The following is a 26,906-nucleotide window of genomic DNA, read 5'->3' on the forward strand; positions in this document are numbered from 1 at the left end:
ACATCAGAAAACGAATATGACGACAGTTAACATGACAATCTTGAGGCCGAAAAAGTAATTTATAAGCCTAAGTTCGCGACTACAATAAAAATAAGAAAATATACTTATATACGCACAGAAGTGTATTTATAAATAATTTCGAACACCACGCAGTGTATGTCCAATATGATAAATTTTCGAAAGAAAATTTCATCAACAACATCTGACCATCTAGTCCAAGGACATAAGCAGCATCCACTGTAGTACATCTATCAACTGTTGTTAAGATACCAAATACGTAAATGCGTGGATAGGATAGAAATCTACAAGATCAAAAGATGCATAAATCTTCAAATAATGCAAGACATTTTATTTAGAACACCCAAGAAATGAGATTAGACAAGCTTAAGTCAGATCTCTGCATCACTGTTAATTATGTTCATTCATTTCCACAGTTGACATCCTTGAGCGGGGTCACACAGCTGTAACAAATCTGAGTCGAACTTTAATGGCACACAATTAAAATTGCGTCCGGAGAACGGGGAGTCTGACTGAAATTTTTGGTGATTTTTCACAGTACCTACAAGGGACTAACAGCTCAGTACTTTAAAATGGACCATGGAAGCTTTGTTTCACGTTCCAACCTATTAATCATCAGCAGTTAATCTTCCAGGCTCTACTCAAAGCTGCATGCAACATAATTTGCCAGTGTCGTGAAACAAGTAAATTAAAAACTTATCCATCATCTCCAAGGAGAAAGAATTGTCGATTTAATATAAGGTACGCGGTATATTGCACACTAAGTACACAAAAGTAATAGTGTTCTTAACAGAAATATTTCGATGTTGGCAGAAAGCTTATTTTTGTTGAAATTTGTTTGAGTCAGTTAACCTAAAAATTTAATTTTGCCAGCGTCTGTGTCAGTTACTCGGTTACAAACGTAAAATCTTAAACTAAATTAATTATATTCCCATTATTTGATGACGATGTCAAATTAAAAGCAAAATTCATTAAGAAAAAAACAAAGACAGTTTCTGAAATACAGCAAAGAAAATTGTTTGTTGAAGATTTGATATCGCATAACTCAGCAAATAAGTCAATTTAAAACTTCCCACATTTTGGATAGACCTACTTCGAAAAACAATAGAAAGCAAACAATTGGAATATTTAGACATAGAAAAACAATTATGTCACCTTAGCTCTATTATTTCGTACAGATTTTTAGTTGATGTATAAATTTAATTCTCCGAAAACTAGGTCAGTTACGAAAGTGAAGATATTTGAATTAGTTCAGTCCGTAAACTTTTTTTTAACTTGAATTAAATTACGTTGTTACCTCAGTCCATAATTTAGTTCGGTTGATGATGGAAGCACAGACTGTTTCTGCCTCCATCATTAGCTGTTACTAAATGCAAAACCAATGTTCAATATTGTGAATATCAACACGCTAATCTCCGGAGGAGACCTCAATACGTAGGATTTCAGACCCAACTACATTCACTCACTGTAAAAGCGTCATATGTGATCTTTGCTGGGTTCGTTAAATCTGAGTTACTTTTGTCAGTCATGCCCATCCATTAACGACCTTTCCATTACAGACAGACATTGATTAGTGAATTAATGCGGACCGTTCCAGTCTCATGTTGCTAACATGCAGGTTTAATTTATGATACGATGTAAACGCAGACTGATTGGGCTACATAACGTCAATCCTAATCATGTACGAGTAAAACGATGAAGTGCCCTACCCTGTTCTACTTTGAAAGCAGTTGCTGATTAAGAACGGCATGGCGAAGATTATTAGAAGATAAACATACCATTAGACTCGCAGACGAACCAGTAAATTATACATGGACTACTCCTTGTTAAACTTATTTGTACTATTTTGCTTTCTCAGCAGTTATCACATATTTACGTCTTCTTCGGGAGCTCTCTTGTTTGATCACTAAAGTTAATAACAAAGCTTAGATGGATCTGCAGATGAGCCAATGTCATCATCGAGAGCGAGGAATGCTATGAACCTCACTTATCCCAAATTATTCTATACATGTTCACATTTTTCCTTTCCTTGTGTTGTCATATTTCAAAAACAGGCCAACAAACTAACGAAAGTTAAAACGATAAATCTGAATTTGGAGAACACAAAATTCCCAGATAAATTTCACGCGACCATTCATTCCTGTAAACAAAGTATTCTTGTTCATGTCATGTGTGTGTGTGTGTGTGTGTGTGTATGCGCGAACGCGTGTCGTGTGTATGCGTGATACAGTTCAGAATAAAGAGGCAGTAAACCTCAGCTCAATACACAAAATTCAAAAATGAACAAGGAATGTTGAACAAAATGAAGAAGGTTCTAATACAGACAGTCAGCCAAGCTGGTAAAATAGATGGCAGAGGAAAGCACTCAACTGTAAACCTACAGAAAGATCAGAGACCAGTAGAGGATTAAAGTTACATAATCCGTAAAGACACGTATAAAAATAAATTGTTTACTCAGCATATCAACAATATTACACTTAATATAAGAGCCAAACTGTACACAAACCGTCATTATGGAATGAAACATGAGTGTTGTTGTGTGGATCAAATCAGAAGCACTTGGGGACAGTGCCAGCGAATGATAGATACAGTGTAATAAGTGCAGCCAACTGCATGACCCACTCAACTTCTTCATTCATTCATTACACTTATTTATAGTTCTAGTACTTCAATTGAGAATAAAACTCAGACGCCATATTTGTGTGTATCATATTTATGTCGTAATGCAATTCGTTCATAAAGAATAATTATATAAAATTATATCTACATTTTTCAGCTATACCGCAACCTTCAACAGCATAACAGTAAGCTACTGGGTTTTTATCTTAAATAAAAGTGTACAATTCTAACACCTTTCCTTACAGTTATATTTTATCACTGTCTCACAATATTATTACATTATAAATTTCAGCGCTTAACTACAACGGTCCCTTATAAATATCTATGTTATGTACAATTGTCTTATATTTAAAAGACTAAATTCAGTTCTTATATCCTTAGTATATATAGTATAGTATATTCCTGATGATGTCAAGTACTTAAACAGGGCTTTCAGACTGTGGGAAATGCTAACTACAAGAAAATTGCTATCGGTATGTCGGTGCGTCTACTAGTAGACTGGCGTTTCAAATTGTTTCAAATTAATGTTTTAATTACTGTATACAAGAAATAGTTCTCCCCATATGCAAAAATTAGTCTGTACATAAATAATGATTTCCAACATGACTTTCATTCACGGTATGATTTCCCACAGCACTCTCATGATAATGTACTGACTACCAATAATGTTTCCCTATCAGGTATCAAATTATTTACTTCAGACACGATTAATCTTAAGCTCAATGCTCAAAGATGGCATGAGCGAAAATTACGTAGCAAAGGGATTATTAATTGGAACCCTAATTAACAAGACTATCACAGAAAAAATAAATTGAAATTAAAAAATCTCTGTAGTAGAGAATTAAATACAACGGTCGGTAGAAGACTTATTACTAGAAAAATAAAACCTGAAAAACAAGGAAATTTGATGGATTTCACTGCAGTATAATGGAAGTGGTATAAGAGCCTAACAAAGGAACATCCAATAAAAGTAAGGAGCACAAAGGCAGGCTCCACAAAACTGAAGAAAAACTCAGAAACGACGAAGATAATCGTAAGGAAGTGTAACCTCATATCGCAAATGAAATGCATTATAACAATTCACAGAGTTTCGGTACTTTTTGAAGTCTTACTCTGAAACATCTCAACTTCTGTTATCAGATTAAAGGATTTGTGTAGAACATTGCCTGTGTTAAGCCATCTTACTTCAGACAGCAGCGGACCGTTAATTTCAACAGTTTTAGACTGCCTAACATTTTATAAACCTATTTCTCACTACTTTAATTTTATATACTAACCTTTATTGCACGCATGTACCGTGTTGTCATTTGAAATTGTGCATCCTAGAAGACGAAGTGTGTTGTGTACACTCCTTTTCCCCTACCTCGGGATACGTCTAACACTTTTGAGCAAGTTACGCTCCACCACTGCTTCAGCGTAATGAAGAATGTAACCAAATTCCACACCAGTTCCCTCTAAAATTTGTTTAAATTGCCGATGATTCAAACCATGCTTTCTTGTGACGATTACCACAGAAATTAAGACAAAACTCAACCTCACTGGCAGTACCATACTGCAGCTGCTGATGAATGATACAATGAAACGTCATTAACGGTAGAGTTACCTTGCATTACTCCCTGATAATGCGACCGACAGCACCAGCTTTACGACAACTCACGTTCGTCGCACCGCCTGTCCTTTACTTTTGAAGGTTCTCATTTTAATCCTAATAAACTGAGTGTTTATTTCACTTTCATGAACAAATTTCCAGCCGTACAGCAGTGGAAACGCGTAACTGATAGAAGTTCTGCGTAAGGAGGAAATGTCTTCTATGCCATGCTTTAATATCAAGAGTTAATCAGCATCTGAGACATTGTTACTTTCATTCAAAGCTGGCGAATAGTAAAGAAATTACTTAGGTTTTTATTTCTGCTATTCATGTAAACCTTAAATCTTCTATTCACTGCGTCGCTGTACGTGCTAAAAGACTAATGTCTTCAAATTGCTTAATTTTCTCGAGATATAATTCTTTAATACGAGGCTCGTCCACAAAGTAAGTTTCCCTGGGGCCGTTTACAGAAACAAAAGACAATTTCATGGAAATATTTATTGCAACAGATACAGCAAGTGTCCAGCTATTTTTCAACATATTCGCCACCGGAATTGAGACATTTGTCATACCGTGGGACCAACTTTTGAATACCTGTGTCGTAGAAGTCTGCCGCCTGGGATTGGAACCACTGTGTGACAACCATCTCCGCCTCTCTGTCATTCTCAAAACGTTGACGCTGACCGGACAGGAATTTCTTGAGGTGTAGGAAAAGATGGAAATCACTGGGAGCGAGGTCCGGGCTGTAGGGTGAATGATTAAACACCTCCCAGCTGAACTCCTGCAGGATACTTGCTGTCCGTCGAGCCGTGTGCGGTCTAGCGTTATCACTGACCGCACTTCACAGTCGGCGGGAGCTGGAATAAGAACCTCCATCTTCAACAGCTGCAACGATGCTACTGTGAGAACGCGGGAAGTACCGTTAGTGCATGCGCCATGCTACGTCATTGCTCTATCACGTACGCACAGTCGCTTCGCGCAATATAAGATTTGCTAGCTGTGGGACGAGTGGGAAACGTACTTTGTGGACGCGCCTCGTAGTTGCAAAAGTGCATGGTTTGTCAAATTTCTCATCAAAAGATATTTATTTTTTAATGAACTGTTCGTCCATAGTCTCATAGTAGTGTCTTCAAAACGTACAGATTCTCCCAAAAATATCTATACACACAACCACTACAGCATTGTATGCACATCATTTTGGGACACCCTGTTTTGTTGCTGGCATGAAGAAGACTTCAAGCAGTTGATTTTATTGTTTATTTCTCAACCAGTCCTTTGTTTTGTAGTAATGTTTCAAATTATACGCTTTGACAACTGAGACGTTTTCTTTGCAAATGAGACATATGAGCTTAACATTGTAACGGGTAAAGAAACAGCCCCGTGTTCACTGTTTTTCATACCGGGGCAGCCCAACTTCTCTCTTCCCTCAGGTTTAAAATAATTTTCCCGTGGGACTCACGACCCAGAAAACCCACCAGAAAATATTCTTGAAAATTAACAGTTAGTTTTCGTTATCTAAAAAAATTCTTGTTCAGTTAAATATAGATTGTATTTAAATGTGCATAATTTACTATATATTTACGCACATATTACAGTAAATTTTCTCCTGGCACGTTTTATATATGACAAAGTTCTTACCTGAAAAACGCACTTTTTACCGCAGGGTTTTCAAGTCAATTTATGTGTGACACGTGTATAATACATGAAAAAATGTTAACCACATGGGAGCAGCAACTCTGTCTTCGCCAGTCAGGTTATGATGTGCTATGTGCGAACCACGGGCAGAAGAATGGCGGTATGAATCGGATGGCCTCAAACGTTTGCATGCCTCGCGTGCCATAAGGTAAATGAATTGAATTGAATTTGTTGAAACAACACACATATGATACCAAACGAGGCCTAGGATTGCAAGCAGGTTCACATATCGCTCAATAATTTTCTGTAACAAAATCGAACATTAATTAGATACTTGAATCTCTTCTGCTACAGCAATCTTTCAGTACCAGTTAAATTCATCTTGTTGCGATTTGCATGCATCCTAACACGTGCTCATCAGAATGACGAGTCATATTAATTGATCAAGATGGAAGTTGCTCAAAATGACACGTACTGCCAAATACTGACAACGTTAAGAAACCTTTTTCGGATATCAGACAAAGAAATGTCATGATGTGGGTTCATACATTACTATATAAATCGTATGCGGGTAGCGCAAAATATCGGCGAGCAGCATGCAGCACGCGGGTTATAGGTTTCTAATCTATAATCAAGGTAGTACGGGGTTAACTTGGCATCTATACTCTTAACACACACAACAGTCGCTACTCGAAAGACAGGTAGCACAGCTACGAATGCCTTGGTAAATGTTTAACGTTTCAGAAAAGGTGGCATAGAAAAGCATGTATACTTGGCGGCGCCTAACAAGTAGCTCATCTTTAATTCATAGTTTGAGTAAGAACAACAAAACCTTTGTTTGAGAACTCAAGGTGCATCCGCCTTGAACTGAACTGTGTACTGACATACCACTGCAGCCGATAGGTAATTTATATTACAAGTGTTTGTTCTATCCTGCAGCTGTGACAGGTTCGTAACTTACGGACACAATACGTCTTAAAGATGGATGAATGCAAATAACTAATTCCAGGAAGTGATAATTCTTAAGAATCTTATAGTAGCTCAGTCAAAATATTTAGTAGACAGGCTTATCTTTACATTATGATTTTTTCCTGCTAATACTGATGTTTTTATGTGAAGACATTTTATATGATAAGAGCTACGTACACGACCTAAGAGCTTTAAACATGCATTCAAATGTAATAAAAGCAACGTACAGGGACGGACTTTGACAATCTGAGGCCCTAAGCTATGTCAAGTTTATTAGGTCCCTAAAATTCGAAATTACAGAGACTGTGGTGTCTGAATGGATGGACGTTAAAAATAACATGACACTCATGTGGTGAAGAATTTACTTCTCACTGGCAATAAAGAATGTACAGGGTGATTCTAAAAGGACTTTACACTTTGAAAGTGTATAGAAATTTAACCAGAAAGCTTACAGAATCGGTTGAGGTGTCATTTTGAAGCAACACAAATCAAGTTTGACTCACGTTGTGCTGTAGTACTGAATTCCGTCACCGCGAGCGCAAGCGGCAGTGCATTTCAAAATGGCCATGCGGAGCGCGCTCGCTTTGTGATTTGGTTTGAAGACACGAAATCTGCGACAATGGTTCAACGGAATTTTCGTACCTAGCATGGCAAGGATCCTCCCAGTAGACCTACAATTTACTCTTGGCACAAGAATTTTGTTGAGACTGATTATTCTGTTCGCCTTGACAAATCTCCAGGTCGCCCGCGTGTTTCTGGTGCTGTCGTGGAACGAGTGAGGGAGAGCTTTGTCCGTAGTCCTGCGAAATCAACGCGACGTGCGTCTCGTGGGACTGGCATTCCACAACCGACCGTTTGGCGCATTTTACGAAAACGTTTGCAGATTTACCATTGTGCAAGAAATTACTGGCTCGTCAGGAATTCTGTGCAGAAATGTTGCATCGGATAGGGGAAGACGAAACATTACTGGACTACATAATCTTTAGTGATGAATCGACATTTCATGTCAGTGGTAAGGTGAACACCTGCAACTGCAGGATTTGGCGAAGGGAAAATCCACGTGCATCTCTGGAACATGTTCGTGACAGCCCAAAGGTGAATGTGTTTTGTGTCATTAGCAAAGTTAAAGTGTACGGCCCGTTCTTTTTCCGCGAGAGAACCATCAACGGTATCGTGTATCTGGATATGCTCGAAAATTTTCTCATACCACAGTTAGACGAAGATGACCAAGAAGGACGCATCCACTTCCAGCAAGACGGCGTACCACCTCACTACTTCACAGAAGTCCGGGATTTCCTCAATAAGCGTTTCCCAGGTCGGAGGATTGGTCGAAAAGTGCCGATAGCATGGCCACCTCGTTCTCCAGATTTGACATCTCTTGATGTTTTTCTTATGGGCTTTCATTAAAGATCGTGTGTTTGTTCTACCCTTACCTGTCAATCTCACTGAGCTGAAAGCTCGAATCACCGCCGCAGTTGCAGAAGTGACACCGGATATGCTGGATCGTGTTTGGCAAGAAATTGATTTCAGGTGGGATGTCTGCCGTATCACCAATGGCAATAACATCGCACCAAAATGAGTGTTTGAGATAAAACTTGATTTGTTTTGCTGCAAAATAACACCTAACCGATTCTGTAAGCCTTCTGAATAAATTTCTATACTATTTCAAAGTTATAAAGTCCTTTTAGAATCACCCTTATAACATGTTTGCATAACACCATAACAAATAAATTAAAATTTTTTCGTGATTTTTTGGGATAGCAAAGTCACTGGTAATATCTTCGAGATTAAGCTACGACGTTTGTCACTTCTGAAGCACATGAGGTTTAGCGCACACAGCTTTACTTGCGACATTGTTGCCCGCAGGTAATCCTCATTTGTTTTAAAAGCGAAAACGATATTCTCAGTTTGTAACCATAAATATTGGTTATACATAGGAAATACGAACAGAATTTCATGTTTGATTTGTTAAAATTCTTAATGGTTGAAATATCCTTTCGCTGCATCTCTGTAATTGTCCCTGACGTAAGTATGGAAGTTCTTACCTCCCCACCGCAAATATCAACTACATCAGGGTAGTCTTTTATTAGAAGTCTTACATGTTAATTTAGATTCTCTGCTGATCGAAAATATTTCCTCGAGCCGCTAATGCATAGGACTCGAGATAAATTTCATATAGCACTTAAATATTTAAATGAGTAAGTAAATTCGTACAGAATAAACTCATATTAATTTATATATTTATCACCAGTCAACAATGTAACATAAATGGCAATTACTCTGAAAAACTAATATAATGTTTTCGTATAATTATCTTATTGTTATCACTAGGGTTCGGATGTTCATGACGTCATATTTTTATTGGGACTTCTATTTGCATTCTAAACTGAAATTAAACACTAATTGGGTTATTCTAAACACAATTAGACTGTATTTATTTTGAATATAAATGCATATTTAGGTCATTTTTATGTTTTTAGTTTGTAGTTAAATGCACATTTTGGTTATATTTTGAAGATAAAATGCATATTTTGGTTATATCTTGCGGATAAAATTCATTTTTGATTATATTTTGGGTATAAAATTCTTACTTGAAACTACATGTCTCAGGCATTTGCAGTGAATCCTTCAGTTAAGATGTCGAAAGTGATGTGTTTAGAAAGTGCAAAGTTAAGAGGTTTCGTTAAAGATTTTGGCGAGGAATATTTTAGTTCTGATGGAACAATTCTGTTCTGTAAACTTTGTGAAGTTAAAGTTACAGCCGGTTAGCGATTTAGTGTGCAACAACATTGCGATACGATAAAACATAAAAAATATTTGAGCCGACAAAGCAAGCAACGACTTCTGTTCGATAACACAGCAACAACTTCACCATCAAACAAAACATCGAAATTTTCAAAGGACCTGAAATGTGAAATGATGGCGTCTGCCAACTGAACAAAATGAACAATGAGCAGTTCAAAACTTTCTTGAAGAAATACACGACTCAGTTAATTCCAGGCGAATCGACACTACGAAAAAAATATGTACCTACGTGTTAAGATGTTCTGAAAAGAATGACACGTACTGTGGGCGACAATAAGATTTGGGTTTCGGTTGATGAAACAACGGATGTCTGTGGCAGATATGTAGCGAATGTCGTTATTGGCACGCTCTTTGCTGACCGCCGTGGTGACTTATTCCTTCTTGATACAGTAAACCACTCCTCTATCGCTGTAATTTTCGATAACGCCACGAAACTCTTGTGGAAAGGTGACGTTACGCGAGACAACATCCTCCTTTTTGTGACGGACGCTGCACCATGTATGGTAAAAGCTGCTTTATCCAAAAATGGTCCATTTAACATGTCACGCTCGTGCCCTGCACAGAGTTGCCGAAGACATTAGACGTAGTTATACTGAGGTCGACAAGTTGTACTCGCACGTTAAGAAAATGTTTGTTAAAGTTCCATTGAGAGCGCAGAAATTCAAACAACTCGCACCTTCATTGCCTCTTCCTCCTCAGCCGATACTCACTCGATGGGGTACCTGGCTCAATGCTGCTGAGTACTACTGCGAAAACTACGCAGTTATTGAAGAAATTGTTTACAGTTTTGACAGCAGCGAGGCATTTTCCATCAAAATTGTTAAAGAACTATTTTTCAATAGTTTGTCAGGAAGTACGGCTTATATAAAATCTAACTATGGAGGTATAACAACTACAATTTCTCGCCTAGAGGCAGTTGGCGCAGATCTACATGAAAGTTTGGAGCTGATAAAGGGTGTAGAGTGCGAGATAGGAAAAGCAAGAGGCAAAATAGGTGATGCTGTAAAATCAAAACTTAATACAGTGTTGTGTCGAAATGATGGTTATGCGACAATGTACAAAATAAGCGACATCCTAAGCGCAAATGAACCTACACTGGGAAAAGATGAACCAAAGTTAAACAGCAATGATTTAACCCCCTTCAAATATGCTCCGGTGACGTCGTGCGATGTGGAGCTTCTCAAGTCGGAAGACCATATTGAGCGACAATCGAAGAAGATTTTCATTCGACAGCTTGAAAATGCACATCGTTATATACTGTAATACTGCCAAGAAAGAAAAATTAAGAAATGTACGTAATTTTTTAATTTTTTTAATTTATTTATATGTATTTAATAGCCACGGTGGTCTAGCGGTGAGAACGCTGGCCTTGTAATCCTGGGGTCTCGGGTTCGATTCCCGACGGTGCCCGAATTTATAACTTGTGTTGGGCAAGGCCGTGGTCTAGGCAACACGGAGTTTTCCTCCGGGGGCTTCCCCGGTTTCTCCGTGGCATCAAAACAATTACTCCATTCACACACAGAAGAAGGCAATGGCAAACCACTTCTGGATCATCTGCCAAGAACGTATATGAACAGGTCCCAGTCCGAGAAAAGGCTGGAAGGATCCTGTTCATATGGACCTGTCGTCAGACAGAACACTAAATAAATAAATAAATGTATTTAATGTGTTTGATATGCCTCAAAGGCTCTTCTTTTAAATTTATTTTCTTTTTATAGGAGCACGTATTCTCAACATCTGATGCTGATCTAAAACTAGGCATTTTCAACTTAAAACGAATGAGGTTTTTGATTAAAATTGCTATGAAATCATGTAATGTAATAGTTGTACATGCATATGCAAATAAATAACATGATTAAATACAAAACGCTTTTTTTATAATTTAGCGAATATTATTTTCATAACAAATTAGGTCATATTTTGCCCTTTTTGGGTCATATTTACCTATTTTTTGGGGCATATTTGCATGCATGTTTCTCGGTTTTTTTAAGGTCATGAACATCCGAACCCTAGTTATCACTGTTACAAATCAAATAACAAAAATTATTATAAGAGACCAATGCGATTAGTAGCGTCTATAGTTCCAAGATTTCAAATGTGGCATTGTGTTAGTTGAGTCTGAAAAGTATATCATTAGTATGAGTGGATAATGTCATCGCAGTACGCAAAGAGGACTAAAGCCAAATTAACAAACGACGTTGCACAGTAACACATTTAACTGCAGCAGCGCAGGAAAGGTCAAAGATGAGCACATTACGTAGTATATTAGCCCAAATTGTTACCGCTGGTTCAGAAGAAGAAGAAGAAGAAAAGAACACGCGCACTTAAAATCGCTCCGTTTCAGTCCGTGACAATACAATTTCGTTATGTATTTTTTATTCCTTTAATTATCAGCAGTGAAGATCATTCTGATTAAAGCAATTGCATGTTCTCGTGTAAAGCGGCAAGTCAACGCAATAAATCTTGAAACGAATGCTTAGGCCCCTACCCCAAGGTGTGGACTACTTAGCTTATTCGTAAGTCCGGCCCAGATAAAACACATTCGTTTCGAAAAACTTGTAGCAAGGAATAGAACTAAGTGACTAATCACGGCAGGAACATGAACTGTAGCTTGATATGCGCAGTCCATCCTACTCACCTGAATGTTTAATTGTGTTGACGACTAACAGGCGAACCGCTCTCCGCTTACGACACTGTCATCACAAGAAGGAAGCTGTTCAGCTTGCGAATCACGCCAGAGCGAAACACCTACAGCGCTAATTTCTTCAGTAACGCCGCTACCGAAAGCATCGACGCTTTTTAATTAAATGTTTGGTCCTATATGCAACTCGCGTTTTACGTTGAGTCCTTCTTTAATTTATAAATATGTGTACCTTGACTTCCCCTCTAAAAAACAGCCTCGCGTGTTCACGCTGGTCACCTGAAGCAGTTTCTACCTCTACGAAGAGAACTTTTCCTACTGCGCGTGAAGCTATGAAGGCGAATTTTAATTTTCTCATGAATAATTTTTCTTTCTTTTTGTGAAGAATTATATTATTTTGCTTTCTATATTATCAGATATATATCCAGTCTCATCTTATCTCATCTCTGGCTCTACAACCCCGTATGGGTCTTGACCACCTCTTTTCGAGGTTTGTTTAGCTATTAGACATTTGACAGGGATCCTGGACAAGTGGCCAGTTTGTCGCAAGGTCTTTATCTGTACACAGGACAGCACAACACACAAAAACGCGACAAACATCCATGTCCTGAGTGGGGTTCGAACGCACGGTCCCACCGTCAAAGCGCAAAAGGCCCCCGACTCAGACCGCACGGCCACTGTGACCGGCAATTTACATCCAGTAAAAGGATTTATATTCTTCATCGAACATTTACGATATCGATAACTCGTATTTGTCTCTTGTCATACCTTGTGACCGCATTGTACGATTTCACTGAATAATGTAGGAAAGCGCATTACATTTAATAGGGTCACGCCATGATCTAAAGATCCCTGGCCGCGCCAGTGTGTGACGTAGTAAACCCCCAACCGAGCGGAAGAATGTAGCGCCGTTGAGCACTTTGTTTGAAATCCAAATGTCCATGCGTGCGGTCGCAAACCTGTCAAATTACCTACCACCACGTCTAGCATTTGAAATGGGCAAAATACCAGGCAGATATATGACTGCCCGCCACTGCTGTTTCGAGGCGGACAGCTATGAACGATTCTTCGAGGAATCATCCAATAGCGGCTGACTGTAGGTCCAGTTCTTCCACAGAGTTGTAACGATTTACCTAGGACTAAGAAAGGATGAACTACACGGAGACTTGAAATATTCACAAGACAAGAAGTTAATTATTCAATTTTATTCACAAACAAAAAAGAAAACATGCACAGAATGGAGCCTGGTGCTAAACGCATTGTAAAATGAGAGACTTATAATAGAGTGAAGGGATAATATTAAAATGGATCTTAAGCATGCGAGCATTATTAATGCGGATCTGCTAATGATCGGGTCCAGTGACATGTTTTTTTTTACGAATCCTGGGCCTCCGCTTTCTATTAGCAAATAAAACATTTGGATAATTCAATTAGACAAATCATAAACGGCTGTAAAACTATGACACATGAAGTGAATTGATGTTTTGAGTAACATGGTGCTGATGGTCAACTTTGAAAGGTTTCTAAGAAATTGTTTCTATAGGCAACTGAAAACAAGCCTTTGATGTTCATAACAGGACATAGATTTACGAGTGCATTTTGTTTGAGTGTATTTATTGGCAAAAAGGATAAACGTAAATCCTGTAGGAATAACATTATCACCGAGCATCATCGATACTTAGCAGCTTAACACACAATAATCAAAGTTGCTTTTATTTTTTTATTTTAAAGTAAGTGCACCGAAAGTCACTTTCAATTTCGAACTTTTATAAAATTCATAAATAAAACTACATTTAGCTTAGAGGCATCTTTTCTGCGCAAAAAACAACTGTTATCGTATTTCCTAGATTTTTAAAAAAAACTCTTTCCACATTTTAAAATTTATAAAATCGGGGTTCGTCTAAGAATATATATAATCCCCCCCCCCCCGAAAACCTATCACTAAATCAAACGATGGCGTCTTACAATCGATAAAATACGGTATTAAAAAGCCGCAGACATCAGTCAGGAAATTTATTTTAAATTTTACTGAGAACTATATTTTGGCGAAATTGCGGACCCGTGCTGGCAATACCGCAATCTGGTATCAGCAACACAAAACTATTTAAAAATAATACTGTGTAATCTCTGTGCACCAAGAAGCCTGGCAAGCTTCACAGCAGCTGAATAAGTGTGCTTCGGACTGTGGAGACAGTTATTTTGTACAAAAATAAACAAATATAAAACTGTGATTTCGTAACTCGTTTCAGTACTACTGGTACACAAAAAGCACTAAGAATAAATATCTGTTACAACAGGGTAGCTGCTCTGTGGAACTTCCCGTACTGTTCAACCTTAACCTTAGACACAGCTGCTATGCCAGTTTGCCGGCTGGCTTAAAAAAATACGTCCACATGGGAGAGTTAGCGTTATTGCATCAACTTTACTTACAAGCTATGCGTTTCGACCATTTACATTAACATTCGTTGCCTTTTACGTTATTTAATAACACTCTTTCAGTCGCATGTGTTATATTACGTCGCAATATATGATGTGGTGAGCAAGGTGTGTATTTCGGAGGCTGGCTATGCCGGACTTCTCTTGTTGTCTACTGGTTAGCGTACTAGCTCAAGACTTCAAGAGGCGCCATCCGTCGCTTTTCATAACAGGATACTAACTATGGCGATGATGCCAACGTACGACTGACTAAATTCTCAGTAACGATGCCAGGTGGCATTTTATGAGTGCTGCTACCAATGGGCAGCTTTCAGAAACAATTATAAAGGAGATAAGACACAAAAAGGATTAAGGGATGCAAGAAAGGGGTTAATGGGCGAAAGTACGAAATAATTCATTGCCCATTGATTTTCAACAGATTTTTTTAAATGAGAAAACGTGTAGCTGAAACTGTTTCATGTAAGGGAAAATATGTGCTTGTCTATTACTGGATTCTATTACTACGTTTGTTTACATTCTAAAACACAGTTCCACTCTTTATATATTTACAATATTTCAGTTTGTTTCAGACTGCACGAAGTCAACTGATTTACTGCATTTTTAAGAATGGACATATTTCTGAAGTAGTGGACACATTATAAGTGTTCACAAATCTAATAAAGTATTTCATTCCAGAATATACCATAAAGTAATAATACAATGTTACGTAAAACACTAATATCATGCACCCAGTTTTTCATAAAGTAAATGTATGTTTTTAAAATTAAAATTCCTCAATATATTATTTTGTTTTCTATCTCTAATATCCATTTAGTCTTTATAATATTATTTAATTTACAGGCCGATATAAAAAACCACTACAAGCATTTCACCCACGCAAGATCACGCGACATACATTTACGAAACAACATTGAATGTGATAACAAAGTACAATTGATCTAGAAGAGGATAACTTTCCGATATTTAATGGACATCTGACGAAGGATTGCATTTAGAATATTACATTTAAATTTATATTGATTATACACCTGAAGATGGTTCATTGAAAACCGAAACATGTCGTGAAAAAGATGATGCTCTAATTGTAAATCGAACATTTCGATAGAAAGGGCATCATTTTAATATATTTTAATATATTTTAAATATTTTAAATATTAAATATTAATTGTAATAATAATATTTTAATATTTAATAAAATATTTTATTGTGATTAGACGGTTAAAATTAAACAATTATAAAGTAAATAGTTATCACGAACTTATTGCTAAAAATAAAATGCCTATTACTAAAAAATGTATATATGATTTCCGTCTTGGCTGTGCTGTTTCAATATAGTGAAGAAGTAACAGCACTCTACAACATAAACATCGACATCACTGAGGTGTTTTTTGGCGCTGTGAAGGTTAGTTTTCCGATAACGGCCACACTATATTTTAGGTTTCCCTCTTGCCTCAGGGCTGTTTCGTGCAATTATTCTTTTACTTTTATCCCATGAATTTGTAAACCTGTCTAAAAAGACTGTAGTAACTATTTCTTTCTGTAATCTGCGTTAAGTTCATCTTCAGACTTGTTCATCTCCATGTTTGCACACAATCACCTGACGCTGGAAGAGTCAAGAAATTTTCCATGCACATGCGGGCTGACTTGGAGTAGAACGGAAATTCAAACAGTTCAGACTTAGGATGACGTGGAAAATTCTTTGATTTTGAAATACCAATAACATGAAGCTGTAGTGTGGAACTTACAATTTAAACAAACATGTAAAACTGGAAGAGTGAAATATTTATTCTAACAAAACATAAGGAAATACTGGCGTAATTTGTATCGAAAAAATCACTCTTCATATATGAACAGCACATAAAGCAATTTGTGCTCGTCATAGCAGGTCTTCATGATGCAGGCAGGCTCCGAAACTCCTGTTCTGTAGCCTACTCGCATAAACACGGTTGATCGCCCAAGACTACGCCTTTAAAAATCAGGGGGAGGCGACATGTTTACCAAAATAATTTTTTTTAGCAGAGTTGTTCGAAATTAGCAGGATATCTCTTATAAATTAATCGCGTTGTAGCCAATTAGCGTCATGAAAACACGTGTTATAGAAGAAATGATTGTATTTTAATATTATCCTCGCAACCCATCTCGTCTCTGCCCGCCCTTTACGAGACATATCAGTAACACAGTGGATGAGATCCCTCCTACATGAAGAGTGCTCTTTTATTTCCTGAACTATTTAATGTAATAGGATAGTTCTTGTATTGTTGCTGTGCAGACGTTCGACAAATTTATTGCCCGAAAACTTGCCACAGGCCTGATAATTTGATGAGTATCGTTGAATATAATAGACAATTTATTGTATTATGCGTAAACCCATATTCACCGAGATTCGAAACTAGGATAGTTTTTAGGTTTGAGACTTTAGTCCTTTTAATATCCTCGCAAAAACCTTCTTTGTGCCGTTATATAATGCTTAGTTTCTATTGAGACTAACTTCACGGGGAATCAAACCTAGGACGTATGTTTCGTTGTTCTGTTCCTCGAAACATCTTTGTTCTTGGCGCCTTTCTTCTGCCGTGCTTAGTTACCTAGCTACAGGAAAACAAACAAGCGATGTTCTTCTATCGAGATTAGTAATCTACATACAGAAACCATCGTCACCGGGAATGGAACCCAGCGACGTTTACGGAGTTGTGGCTGTTACGAATTATTGTATTACAGATTTCCTCGTCAAATAATTTGGTTTTCATAGAATACCGGTGGAAATATTTTCTTTATTATTTCGTTTTCAAAATAACTTGCATGTATTTCAGGACCTTGCAAAAAGATTAACATATTTTACAAAATGTATAAAATACATACAGCGACGTAGGAAGCAAACGATATAACAATTTGATCATGATTGAACAATGATTCTCCAAACGCTTGAGAAAATTATTGTTTCAGTGTATAAAAGCACTACGTTGGACATTGTCAACTGTATCTTGTATATTTTATATTTTTTTTTATTTGTAGTGTTCTGTCTGACGACAGGTTCATATGAACAGGATCCTTCCAGCCTTTTCTCGGACTGGGACCTGTTCATATACGTTCTTGGCAGATGATCCAGAAGTGGTTTGCCATTGCCTTCTTCTGTGTGTGAATGGAGCAATTGTTGGGATGCCACGGAGAAACCGGGGAAGCCCCCGGAGGAAAACTCCGTGTTGCCTAGACCACGGCCTTGCCCAACACAAGTTATAAATTCGGGCACCACCGGGAATCGAACCCGAGACCCCAGGATTACAAGGCCAGCGTTCTAACCGCTAGACCACAGTGGCTGGTTATGTTTTATATACACAACTTTAAAGGGAAATGTTTCTAATCTCGATTCCAGACGACTGAATGTTAGTAGGCATTGCTCTATTTTAAGATCGGTGTTTGCATTTGGAATAGAAATGAATATCTCTAAAATACTAGTTTATTATGCTAACTTGAGCCGTACATTAATAATAATAATAATTATCAATCCATTTAAACATACCTCAGTCATACGAATCGTGTTTGAACGTCTTCAAAACAACACGCACAACAACATTTTTACACGCTTCTCCAAAAACGAATAAAGCAGAGTAAAGAATGTAATTAATTACTCGGAAATTGTGGTTCGTCTCTTGGTGATGTATAAAACAATTCGCTATAAACACGGACGGTTACACTAGGCGTGACCATTACTTGTAGACGAAATGACACACCGAAACTGACAATCGCCTTAGTTGCTTATGAAAAAGAAGCCTAATAACTCTATACAGCCAATAGCCTACAGATAAATGCCAATTTCCAGTCTATGAGAGTATAATATTGACGTAATCATTATCACATTTGTGTAAATTAAAGACTTAATAATATAAATCTGTCTATATTTATATCTGTATACTTCACCTCCTAATTAGCTTAACGGATTTCGATTAAATGTGGTATGTTTAGTCTACAGCACATTTGTTGGGTGAATTTCGTTTTGGTCTCTATTACTTCAATGCGGTCAATATTTTAAACGCATATCACGGAGAATTCATCAGAATTCCTAGAATCAGAACACCTTACGCACAAATAAATGAATGACCTCAAATATAATTTTAATCGCTGTGTATAATTATAATATAAAGCTTTGAAACTTTTGTATTTGTTGCATATTTTATTAAATAACTTAATGCCGCCATGGAACTTAACAGATCTATGTTTCATTAGGTTTGTCAGCAATAGAATTTACACTGAACCGCAGTGTCGCCAAAGGCAGCAACCGTGGCCGTCCCCGTAAATTTGATGATTTTTTCGGGGACCGCCAAAACATAGACTCAAAACAGTTTCTGAAGTAATTTTGATATTAAATAAACAATCATCCGATAACATATCTAATTAATTAAATTATACTTTATGTCGAAATGGGATATTAGTGTTTTTAATCATCATATTTTTAGGTCACTTTAAATATATAATATCACACATAAATTAACAAAAATAAGTCACATTAAATAAGAATCAGAGTTTAATACGAAAGTAGTTCATGGAGTTCATTAAAATATATTAGTACAATTTTAAAGTTATTTACTACTTTTAAAGACACGTTTTGACTGGGCCTCAGACTTTCAGAATGAAAGAGTTTGGTAACGATTATTCTGTGGATTGAGTACGCAGGCCTATAACATATTTATCATTAATATTCAAATCTTTCATCACAAAAGCCAAAAGCAAAAATGATACCAAGCGATTTCTAGCGTAGCGCATGGACACTCACCAGTTTTTCGGACCTCCTTGGTTGTTGCGTGCGTCTCCTCATGAGTGATTATAATCACGGGTCGATGGCGGTTTAACGACGTAGCACCAACCTCAGTGTCAACACGAGTCAATGTCTGCTCCTCCGAAAGAGTTGTCAGTTGCTCCATAACTGTTAAATAAGTTAATCTTTAACGCGGTAGCGAACAGTCTTGTTACCATCACAAGCAGCGACTTCTATGCTCGATAACTTTACGCAAGAGACCTACATAACAGCAGGGTGTGGGGGGAAAGGACGAAGACAAACCTGTTTATTAGTTGGAACCCAATCGTAACAAGTCCAGCACAGCTCAAAGAAAACATGAATTTAAGATACAACCTGAACTCTCGCGAACGAAGCACGTAAATCACGAAGTTAAACATCTGGATAAATTAAAATAAAATCTATGCTTAAGAATAATGGAACGGTGTAGGCAATCCACACTGGAGTATATACAGTTTTTACATGCGTTCTTTGCTACTTTACATTCAGAATACTCGCAGCTGAAATAAAACTAATGTACTATACCATACATATATTACGCAACTGTTACCATAAGTAGCACCAGCGTGACCGTATGAATACATTAAAGACGATGTAAAACATAAGTGTGAGTTTTAAACGTAGGATAAAACATTCATCCGGTCTTATGAAGTTATCTTCTTATTCATAACAGAAAATGGAGTGAATTTCAATTCAATTTACGCAAGTTCCACTATTATTGCTACAGAAATGCATTAGTACAGTTTGAAAGGTTATTTTCATTATTCTCTACTGATTCATTTGTTTAATGAAAAGGTGATATTTAGTGTATATAATAGTTTTGAACAAACTTCGTTTCTACATTACTGTATACAATGTAAACTTATTAAACATATCCCGAGATTTCTCATACCTCGTCAATTTTAGAATAACTAAAGAAAAGCGCGCCTTTCGGAGCGCTTTCTCTAAAATAAAAAATCGATCATAAAGACAGTTTTCGTTAATAGTTTTCGTAATCGTAATATATCGAACGAGTATCATGACTTGAATGAGTAGTATTATTAGTATCAGTTTACCTTGTTGGTCAAAGAGTTGATAACGTTTTCTTCCACTTTTCTTCATTTCTTAAATAGGTCTGATGTTTTAGTTCTTTACGTCGCTGTTCGGATGCCAACTGTCAGTCAAATCTTCATTTTCAAGAATGCGATGTAATGCTTCTGGCTCAGTGATCATGCGACTGTCTTGGTAGTTGGTGATCTCGTCGTTGTGATGCGTCATTTGTTTAAAATATTCTAAAATAGCCCAAGTAATAATAATAGACTAGTAATTATGTAATACATAACTGATCAGTTATTTTATGTATATATGTTAGTATGATAGAACACCTGAAAACGGAACCAGAGCGAACTACGAAACGTCATATACTCTTATGTTAAATCTGCCTCAAGAAAAAAGTTAATAAGCAATGTAATCAAAGCGAAATGAAGTGTCATAAATGTGCAGAGAAACATAACAGACCTTCATATCTTTTTATCAGCACACTAATAAGATTATTTTTATAACAGTTGATTACGAGTAGCACATGCTGAACACTAAATAAATATCAGGCCTGCAAACATTATAGGCCTACAAGTACATTTTATCGCACATTTAGGATAAGTATGAGCGTTATAAGTTTCCAGTACTTCGCATTATCTTAGACTACACGCTTCCGTATTGTTTTGTACTATGAAACTTCAAATTTAAGCAAAATTAAAACTAAATTTTCTCACTTGAACCTCCAGTAAGTCACCTCACAAAAGTGAAACAAAGAATTTTCCTACAAATCAAATAATATTGAAAATAATGTCATGATTTAAGGGACCTGTAACTATTAATATTGTCATCCTTTACAACCACAGTTACGGCTGAACAAGTACAGAGACTCCAATTTTGTCCTCCAACTGCTCTACTTGTTTTATGTTAGGCCTATCATTATTCAAACACAGAAGCAAGAGTGATTAGCAGCTCTTATGATAAATGTATGTTACTATCTCAACTCATTTCACTAATCACCTCAACAAGAATCTCTCATATGATAACCTTTCAGGATGAGAAGAAGCAGATGAAGCAAAAGGAACGAAAGTGTATAAAGTAAACTGTTAAACAACATCAATGTCTTGTAAGATAAACTGCCATAAATATTCGGAAAACGGTATATCTTAAAACACATTTCCAAGAAAAGACCAAGACTCTGAACGAAGAATAGTGTCTGAAGTTTACACTAGCAACTTCAAAGCAAATCATACATAGGAAAACTGAATATGATATCATGCAAACTCTGTGTACAAAGTGGAGCTTTCGCAGCGACTGAAGTTGATAAAAGATTCCCGGGTTACAAGCCGCGTCAGGTGGCTGAACGGTTAATAAACCATATCTTCTGCCAGCGTTTCGAGAACAATCTTTTCTCTCATCCTCAAGACGGTCCTGGGGATGAGAGCAGAGATTGGTTTATTCACCCTTCAGCCACCTGACGCGGCTTGTAAACCGGGAATCTTTCATCATGTAAACTCTGTAAGTTTCTGGCAAAACGTGGAAGACTATTTTAGATATGCGGCGATATACTTTAAACTTCGTCACTATATTAAACTAGTTTTAGATTTATAACATCAGAAATCCAGCAGTTGATGTAAGTAATAAGAGGAATAATATATAAAAATAAAAGATGGCAGTGCAAAGATTCAGCATTAATCAACTCTAAAAGGGTTCTGAAGATGGCGGATTACACTTATTTACTTTTAGTTCTTATGTATTTTAGTTCCTTGTCAGTAGTTCCATAGAAACACAGTGAACAAGCTCTAACAAGAATTCTTACGAAAAAAGTGATACAAAATTTGGTATGATGTCTTTATTTACGATCTATATATTTGAGGAATGATGAACGATTTAATTTTGGTAAATAGATCTGTATAAAAAATTCTTGCATGTTGAACGAGAAGAGGACAAAAGAGAACTGTAAACTACAGCACAGCCCATCTCCTGAAGTTCAAATCTTCTTATACGATTCTTTTATAGGAACCGGGAAGAAATAAAATCGATTCACTGGACGAAATCTTTACTGAAATATTAAAAGAGCCGCTTTTTTATAGTCACCGTTAAAGGAACTGTTTGCAAAGAGAAACAAGAACGAGTGCAAGAGTGGGAGGAGAGGTGATTAAGGTCTTCGGAGTCAGAAGAAATCGTGTGGAGCAGTATAGCGATTTATACATCTGTTTCACTAACATCGGCCCCGAAGTTAACAAATATCACTCTGCTACTAGCTGATTTTTACAGACACGTAAGAATGCAGAATATCTATAAGGCATTTTTTTTTGCAGCTATAAACTGAATTCTCTCTCTCTTTACATGTCTGATTAATCGCATTTCCTGACGACGTTGATGAAGCACCGATGATATAGATTAATGACGATAGATACGATCCGGTGGGGCAGGCTAACTTCTAGTTTATGCAAATAAATTGCCGAAAGAACGGTAAGTATATAATAGAAATACCGGTTCTAATTTTTATTCACAAACAGGAAAAGTTTTCGAAATCCTCTCGGGCAATCAGCCAATTTATTCAGCTTCAAATTTTATATAGGACAAAATATATCTGCAGGTAATTCAGGTAGTCTGTGACTTATCAAGAACCTCCTAAATATTTACAGGTTTTGTTGAAGATAATTTATGAAAATAGAAGAAAATGAGGTTTTAAAAATGAAAAACTAAAATAAATTTCGCGGTTGTAGCGACAAGACAACGTATTAAAGAAAACAGCAAGTGATCCCGAAAGATTTCCTCACCAAAATGCTGTATGCATTTCTTGTCCCTCTATCATGGTCACACGATGCATAGGACATCGCAGCTTTAACAGCCTAAACTGTTCTAACAACGCTAGGCGACTATGTGTGTGTGTGTGTGTGTGTGTGTGTGTGTGTGTGTGTATACACAGTCTTCTATATATCGCTGTCATGGTTATGTAATAAACTAATTGTGTACATATGTAACATGTTCCAGTATTTTCCTGTGCACTTCTTTCTTAAGATTTTATAATTAATGTTCTTCTATCAAAGTAAACAGCCACGTTTCACACCCATAAAAATAGCTGATGAAGTAATTTGTATACTGTATCTTCAGCGGAATGGATGTAGGATGAAATGGTAATAATCTATAAATGAAGAGCCGGACAGCGAAAGGGTACCAGGTTGGACTGTGGTGCAGGAATGTGAGTAAGCCTTCCTAATTAATTTTGTTATTTGTATTTCAGATCTGAATAAACGTTTCTCTCACCAACGGAAAACTTAGTTCCTGGAGATATTTGTTCGATCAGCTCCCCGCGCCTTTATCCGCATATTTCAGCATTGCATTCAAACTTATTTGTGCTTGTTAAGTCCTTAGTGTTGTTAGCTGGTGACTTCAGATACTATATATCCCATCTTCAACGACACTAACATTTATGTTGGTAGTTCCAACTTGTCGATGGTGCAATGTGTGTGCATCACGGCTTTATTTTTTACTTAAGCCTCGTTACAAATGCATGTTCTTACTTTATCTCTAAGCCCCACCTTTATGTCTGTTATTTGAGGAAGCTGAACGTTAGGAGGAGTGAAAATGATTGCGGTTAAGGTGTGTCCATTGTTACAACTCACTTCACACTGCCATTAAACGACAGGAATTATTGATGGAAAAATACTGTCTCAACTGAAAGATGCTTCTAGTTTAAAAAAGTCTCTAAGTGAACTTATAATAAAATATTCTGCATTGGTCAGCTACTGATAAAAATATAAAATTATACGGGGCAGTTATCTTAGTTGTTACAGATTTCAAGAAAACCCATGAAGCAGACATATTGTACAACATTCTCATTGGATTAGTGATACCCAAAACATTAGGCCAATTACAACGTATTTAAACGAAACCTATATTAAATTCCGGACAAGTAAATATTCGCCTGAAGAATGTTCTATTCAAAACGGGTAGAAACAATTCAGCGGTTCGCCGCCGTCTTCTTTTAACTCTGCTCTAGAATACGCTATTAGGTAGATCCAAGATAATTAGGAGGAAATGTAATTTAACGGGGCAAACCAACTTCTGGCGGATGCTGATGATGTTAACGCACTGTATAAAATCATAAATATCGCGAAGAAACTTAGTTATGTCTGGTGCTCTGAGTAGATATTCAGAACACTATTAATAACTCTCCTCGGTAAGTCTGCAAACAGCTGATACGCTGTACTAGTAAATTCGTTGTGCCCTTGATTTCTGACGAAAAGAGAGCTTGAATTTACTTATTACTTTCTGTTTTCGACGCTTACGTATAGTTTAATCGATTTACGTGGTAGATGAATGTTATGTTTAACAAAAATTAAAATCAGTATACTTAATACCCAGGATGTATACCCGAAACCTTTCACACAATTGCCTTAGCCCATACGTCTTTAAAGGTCTCTAATTATTATATAAATTATTACGGCTTTCCCTTGCAGATGGAAGCATTTACAGAGAAAACACGAGTTCTTGAGTTCTTGTTATCTGTAATGTGTACATGAGTATATACATCGTATGTAACGCGCTTCTGAATAAATTCTATTTCAAAGGATGAAACATAAATCAGGCTCCAGTAATGCGATTCACAATATTCAATACAAATTGTGTTAAGTCACACGTAGCAGCAGGAAACATCTATGTTCGCCCTGGATAGAGGGAGTGTCCATACTAAACTGGTTGTAGTACTAACGAGAGAAGTTCTGGTGGACAATAATTTATATTTCACCTACACATTCCTGCTTCGCACACCCTTAATCCTATTTTCACATAACTTTAATACACATGTGTATAATAGCATTATGAATTGAATAATTCTACATCGTGTGTTACCTGCATATCCTGTATCAATTCTTCTGTTAGATCTGTTCTGGTGAATTGGTTTGTCTGACGTAGCTAATTTAGAATGGCAAATGTGTTAAGGATCTGAGAAGTTTTGAAAATATAACCGATTAGAAAAATCTAATTCTATTACACAAGAAACCGAAACAGACAGGTTACGTTTACATTATTTTGGACTGGATGTTTCATATATATGACAGAAGTTGGATACATTTTACTGTAATAAGACTTAAATGCTTACATTTTGATGTTTAAGACTGTTTCAGTTGTGGTATTTATATAGCTAAGTTTACGGCGTTTATTAGAAGATCCTGAGTTACATTTGACATTAAATAGTAAAGTAATTGGAAGTTCAATTTTAATTCGGAGTGTTCAGAGCGTTCTAATGTGGTCCTTGTAATTCTGATTCACTTGTCAGTCTTGTTTTTAATAGACGTCTACAAATCATAATTAAAGCCAATTTCATGGAACAAAGTCTTTCTTCAGAAGCTAAATGTTCCTCAGTTTAGCAAGCACATAATAATATTTTAAGAGCTAACCCGTATTTAAATATAAAACATGGCATCTCAGAAAGTCTGTATGGCCAAACAGACGAGATTTGCTTCTCTATCCACACTGACGCAAAACTGTTATCCATTTCATCTAACTTTGGAATAATTCGGCAATTTTTTGGTTTGCTACGTGCATGTGACATTAATTATTTTATAATTCATAATTTATTTCATGGTGCCTTCTCCAGTATCCAGCTAAAATAGGCTTCTGTTCCTTTTATTCTTTACACAGTAAACTTGGAAATTAAGAAACGATCTTAAAAACTTAATACGTATAGTTGGTTACAATTAACCGTGACAGTAATTCATTAAGACGGTTATCATTAAGGGAGGAAGTTAGAAAAGAAATAGTTCTGTGAATACTAGAGCAGAGACAATGTTTCCGCATCAAGACCAGAAAGAAAATGTCTAAAGTTAGAACAAGTTGGAGATAGTATAATATTGGGTTACAGCATGGTATATGCATCACAGCAGTACACGATAAAATGTAACTGAAAATTACTGCATGTTTAATGAAGTGTCACTGGCAGTCATGGACATCAAATAGGGATAAATATGTTAAACACCAATGTATTCTTATTTGGCCAGGAGGGCAAAAATCTGTAAAATATGAAAAAAGATATATATTTTTAAGGGCTAAGTTTTCTGGCCTGGTCAGTATCAGGAGTGTGAATTCTTACACATTTAGTGGGCTCCTTGGACGGGGATCGGCCTACGACAAGGCCTCTGCTTAGGCTACACACAAATTCACATTAGCCTAGTGTGAAAGTACACAGACGTTTATCGGTCAGACTACGACTGAATGTCAACGTTGTCTTTGTGCAGCTACGCCTGAGTAAATCACGATAAGTCAGTCTCTTGTGCCCTTCTTCATTCTAGGATCACTTCGATGGTTGTACAGATCTCAGAAATGCTGCTTTTCCTACTCATTTTATTTCAAGCACCTCTGTTCTATGTCATTCGGTTCGATTGAAC

The 26,906-nt window shown here is 36.8% G+C and overlaps 1 protein-coding gene across 2 annotated transcripts in view; it reads right to left on the reverse strand.

The window, feature by feature from the left end:
• LOC110830504 (dual specificity calcium/calmodulin-dependent 3',5'-cyclic nucleotide phosphodiesterase 1) overlaps positions 1 to 26,906 on the reverse strand; it is a 686,314-nt gene that overhangs the window by 500,872 nt on the left and 158,536 nt on the right. The window contains exon 1 of one of the 2 annotated variants that reach the window (XM_087348484.1): positions 19,477 to 19,658. The exons of the other annotated variant lie outside the window; for it this stretch is intronic. Coding sequence (XP_087204610.1) covers positions 19,477 to 19,624 — 148 coding nt within the window. The 5' untranslated portion in view covers positions 19,625 to 19,658. Of the gene's footprint in view, positions 1 to 19,476; positions 19,659 to 26,906 lie in introns of those variants that run through there. 2 annotated transcript variants of the gene reach the window in all.

This window comes from Zootermopsis nevadensis, unplaced genomic scaffold (genome assembly GCF_977971745.1).
Source record: "Zootermopsis nevadensis isolate Lab colony 2312 unplaced genomic scaffold, Znev_1.0 Znev_ptg000002l, whole genome shotgun sequence".
In the NCBI taxonomy this organism is placed as follows: domain Eukaryota; kingdom Metazoa; phylum Arthropoda; class Insecta; order Blattodea; family Termopsidae; genus Zootermopsis; species Zootermopsis nevadensis.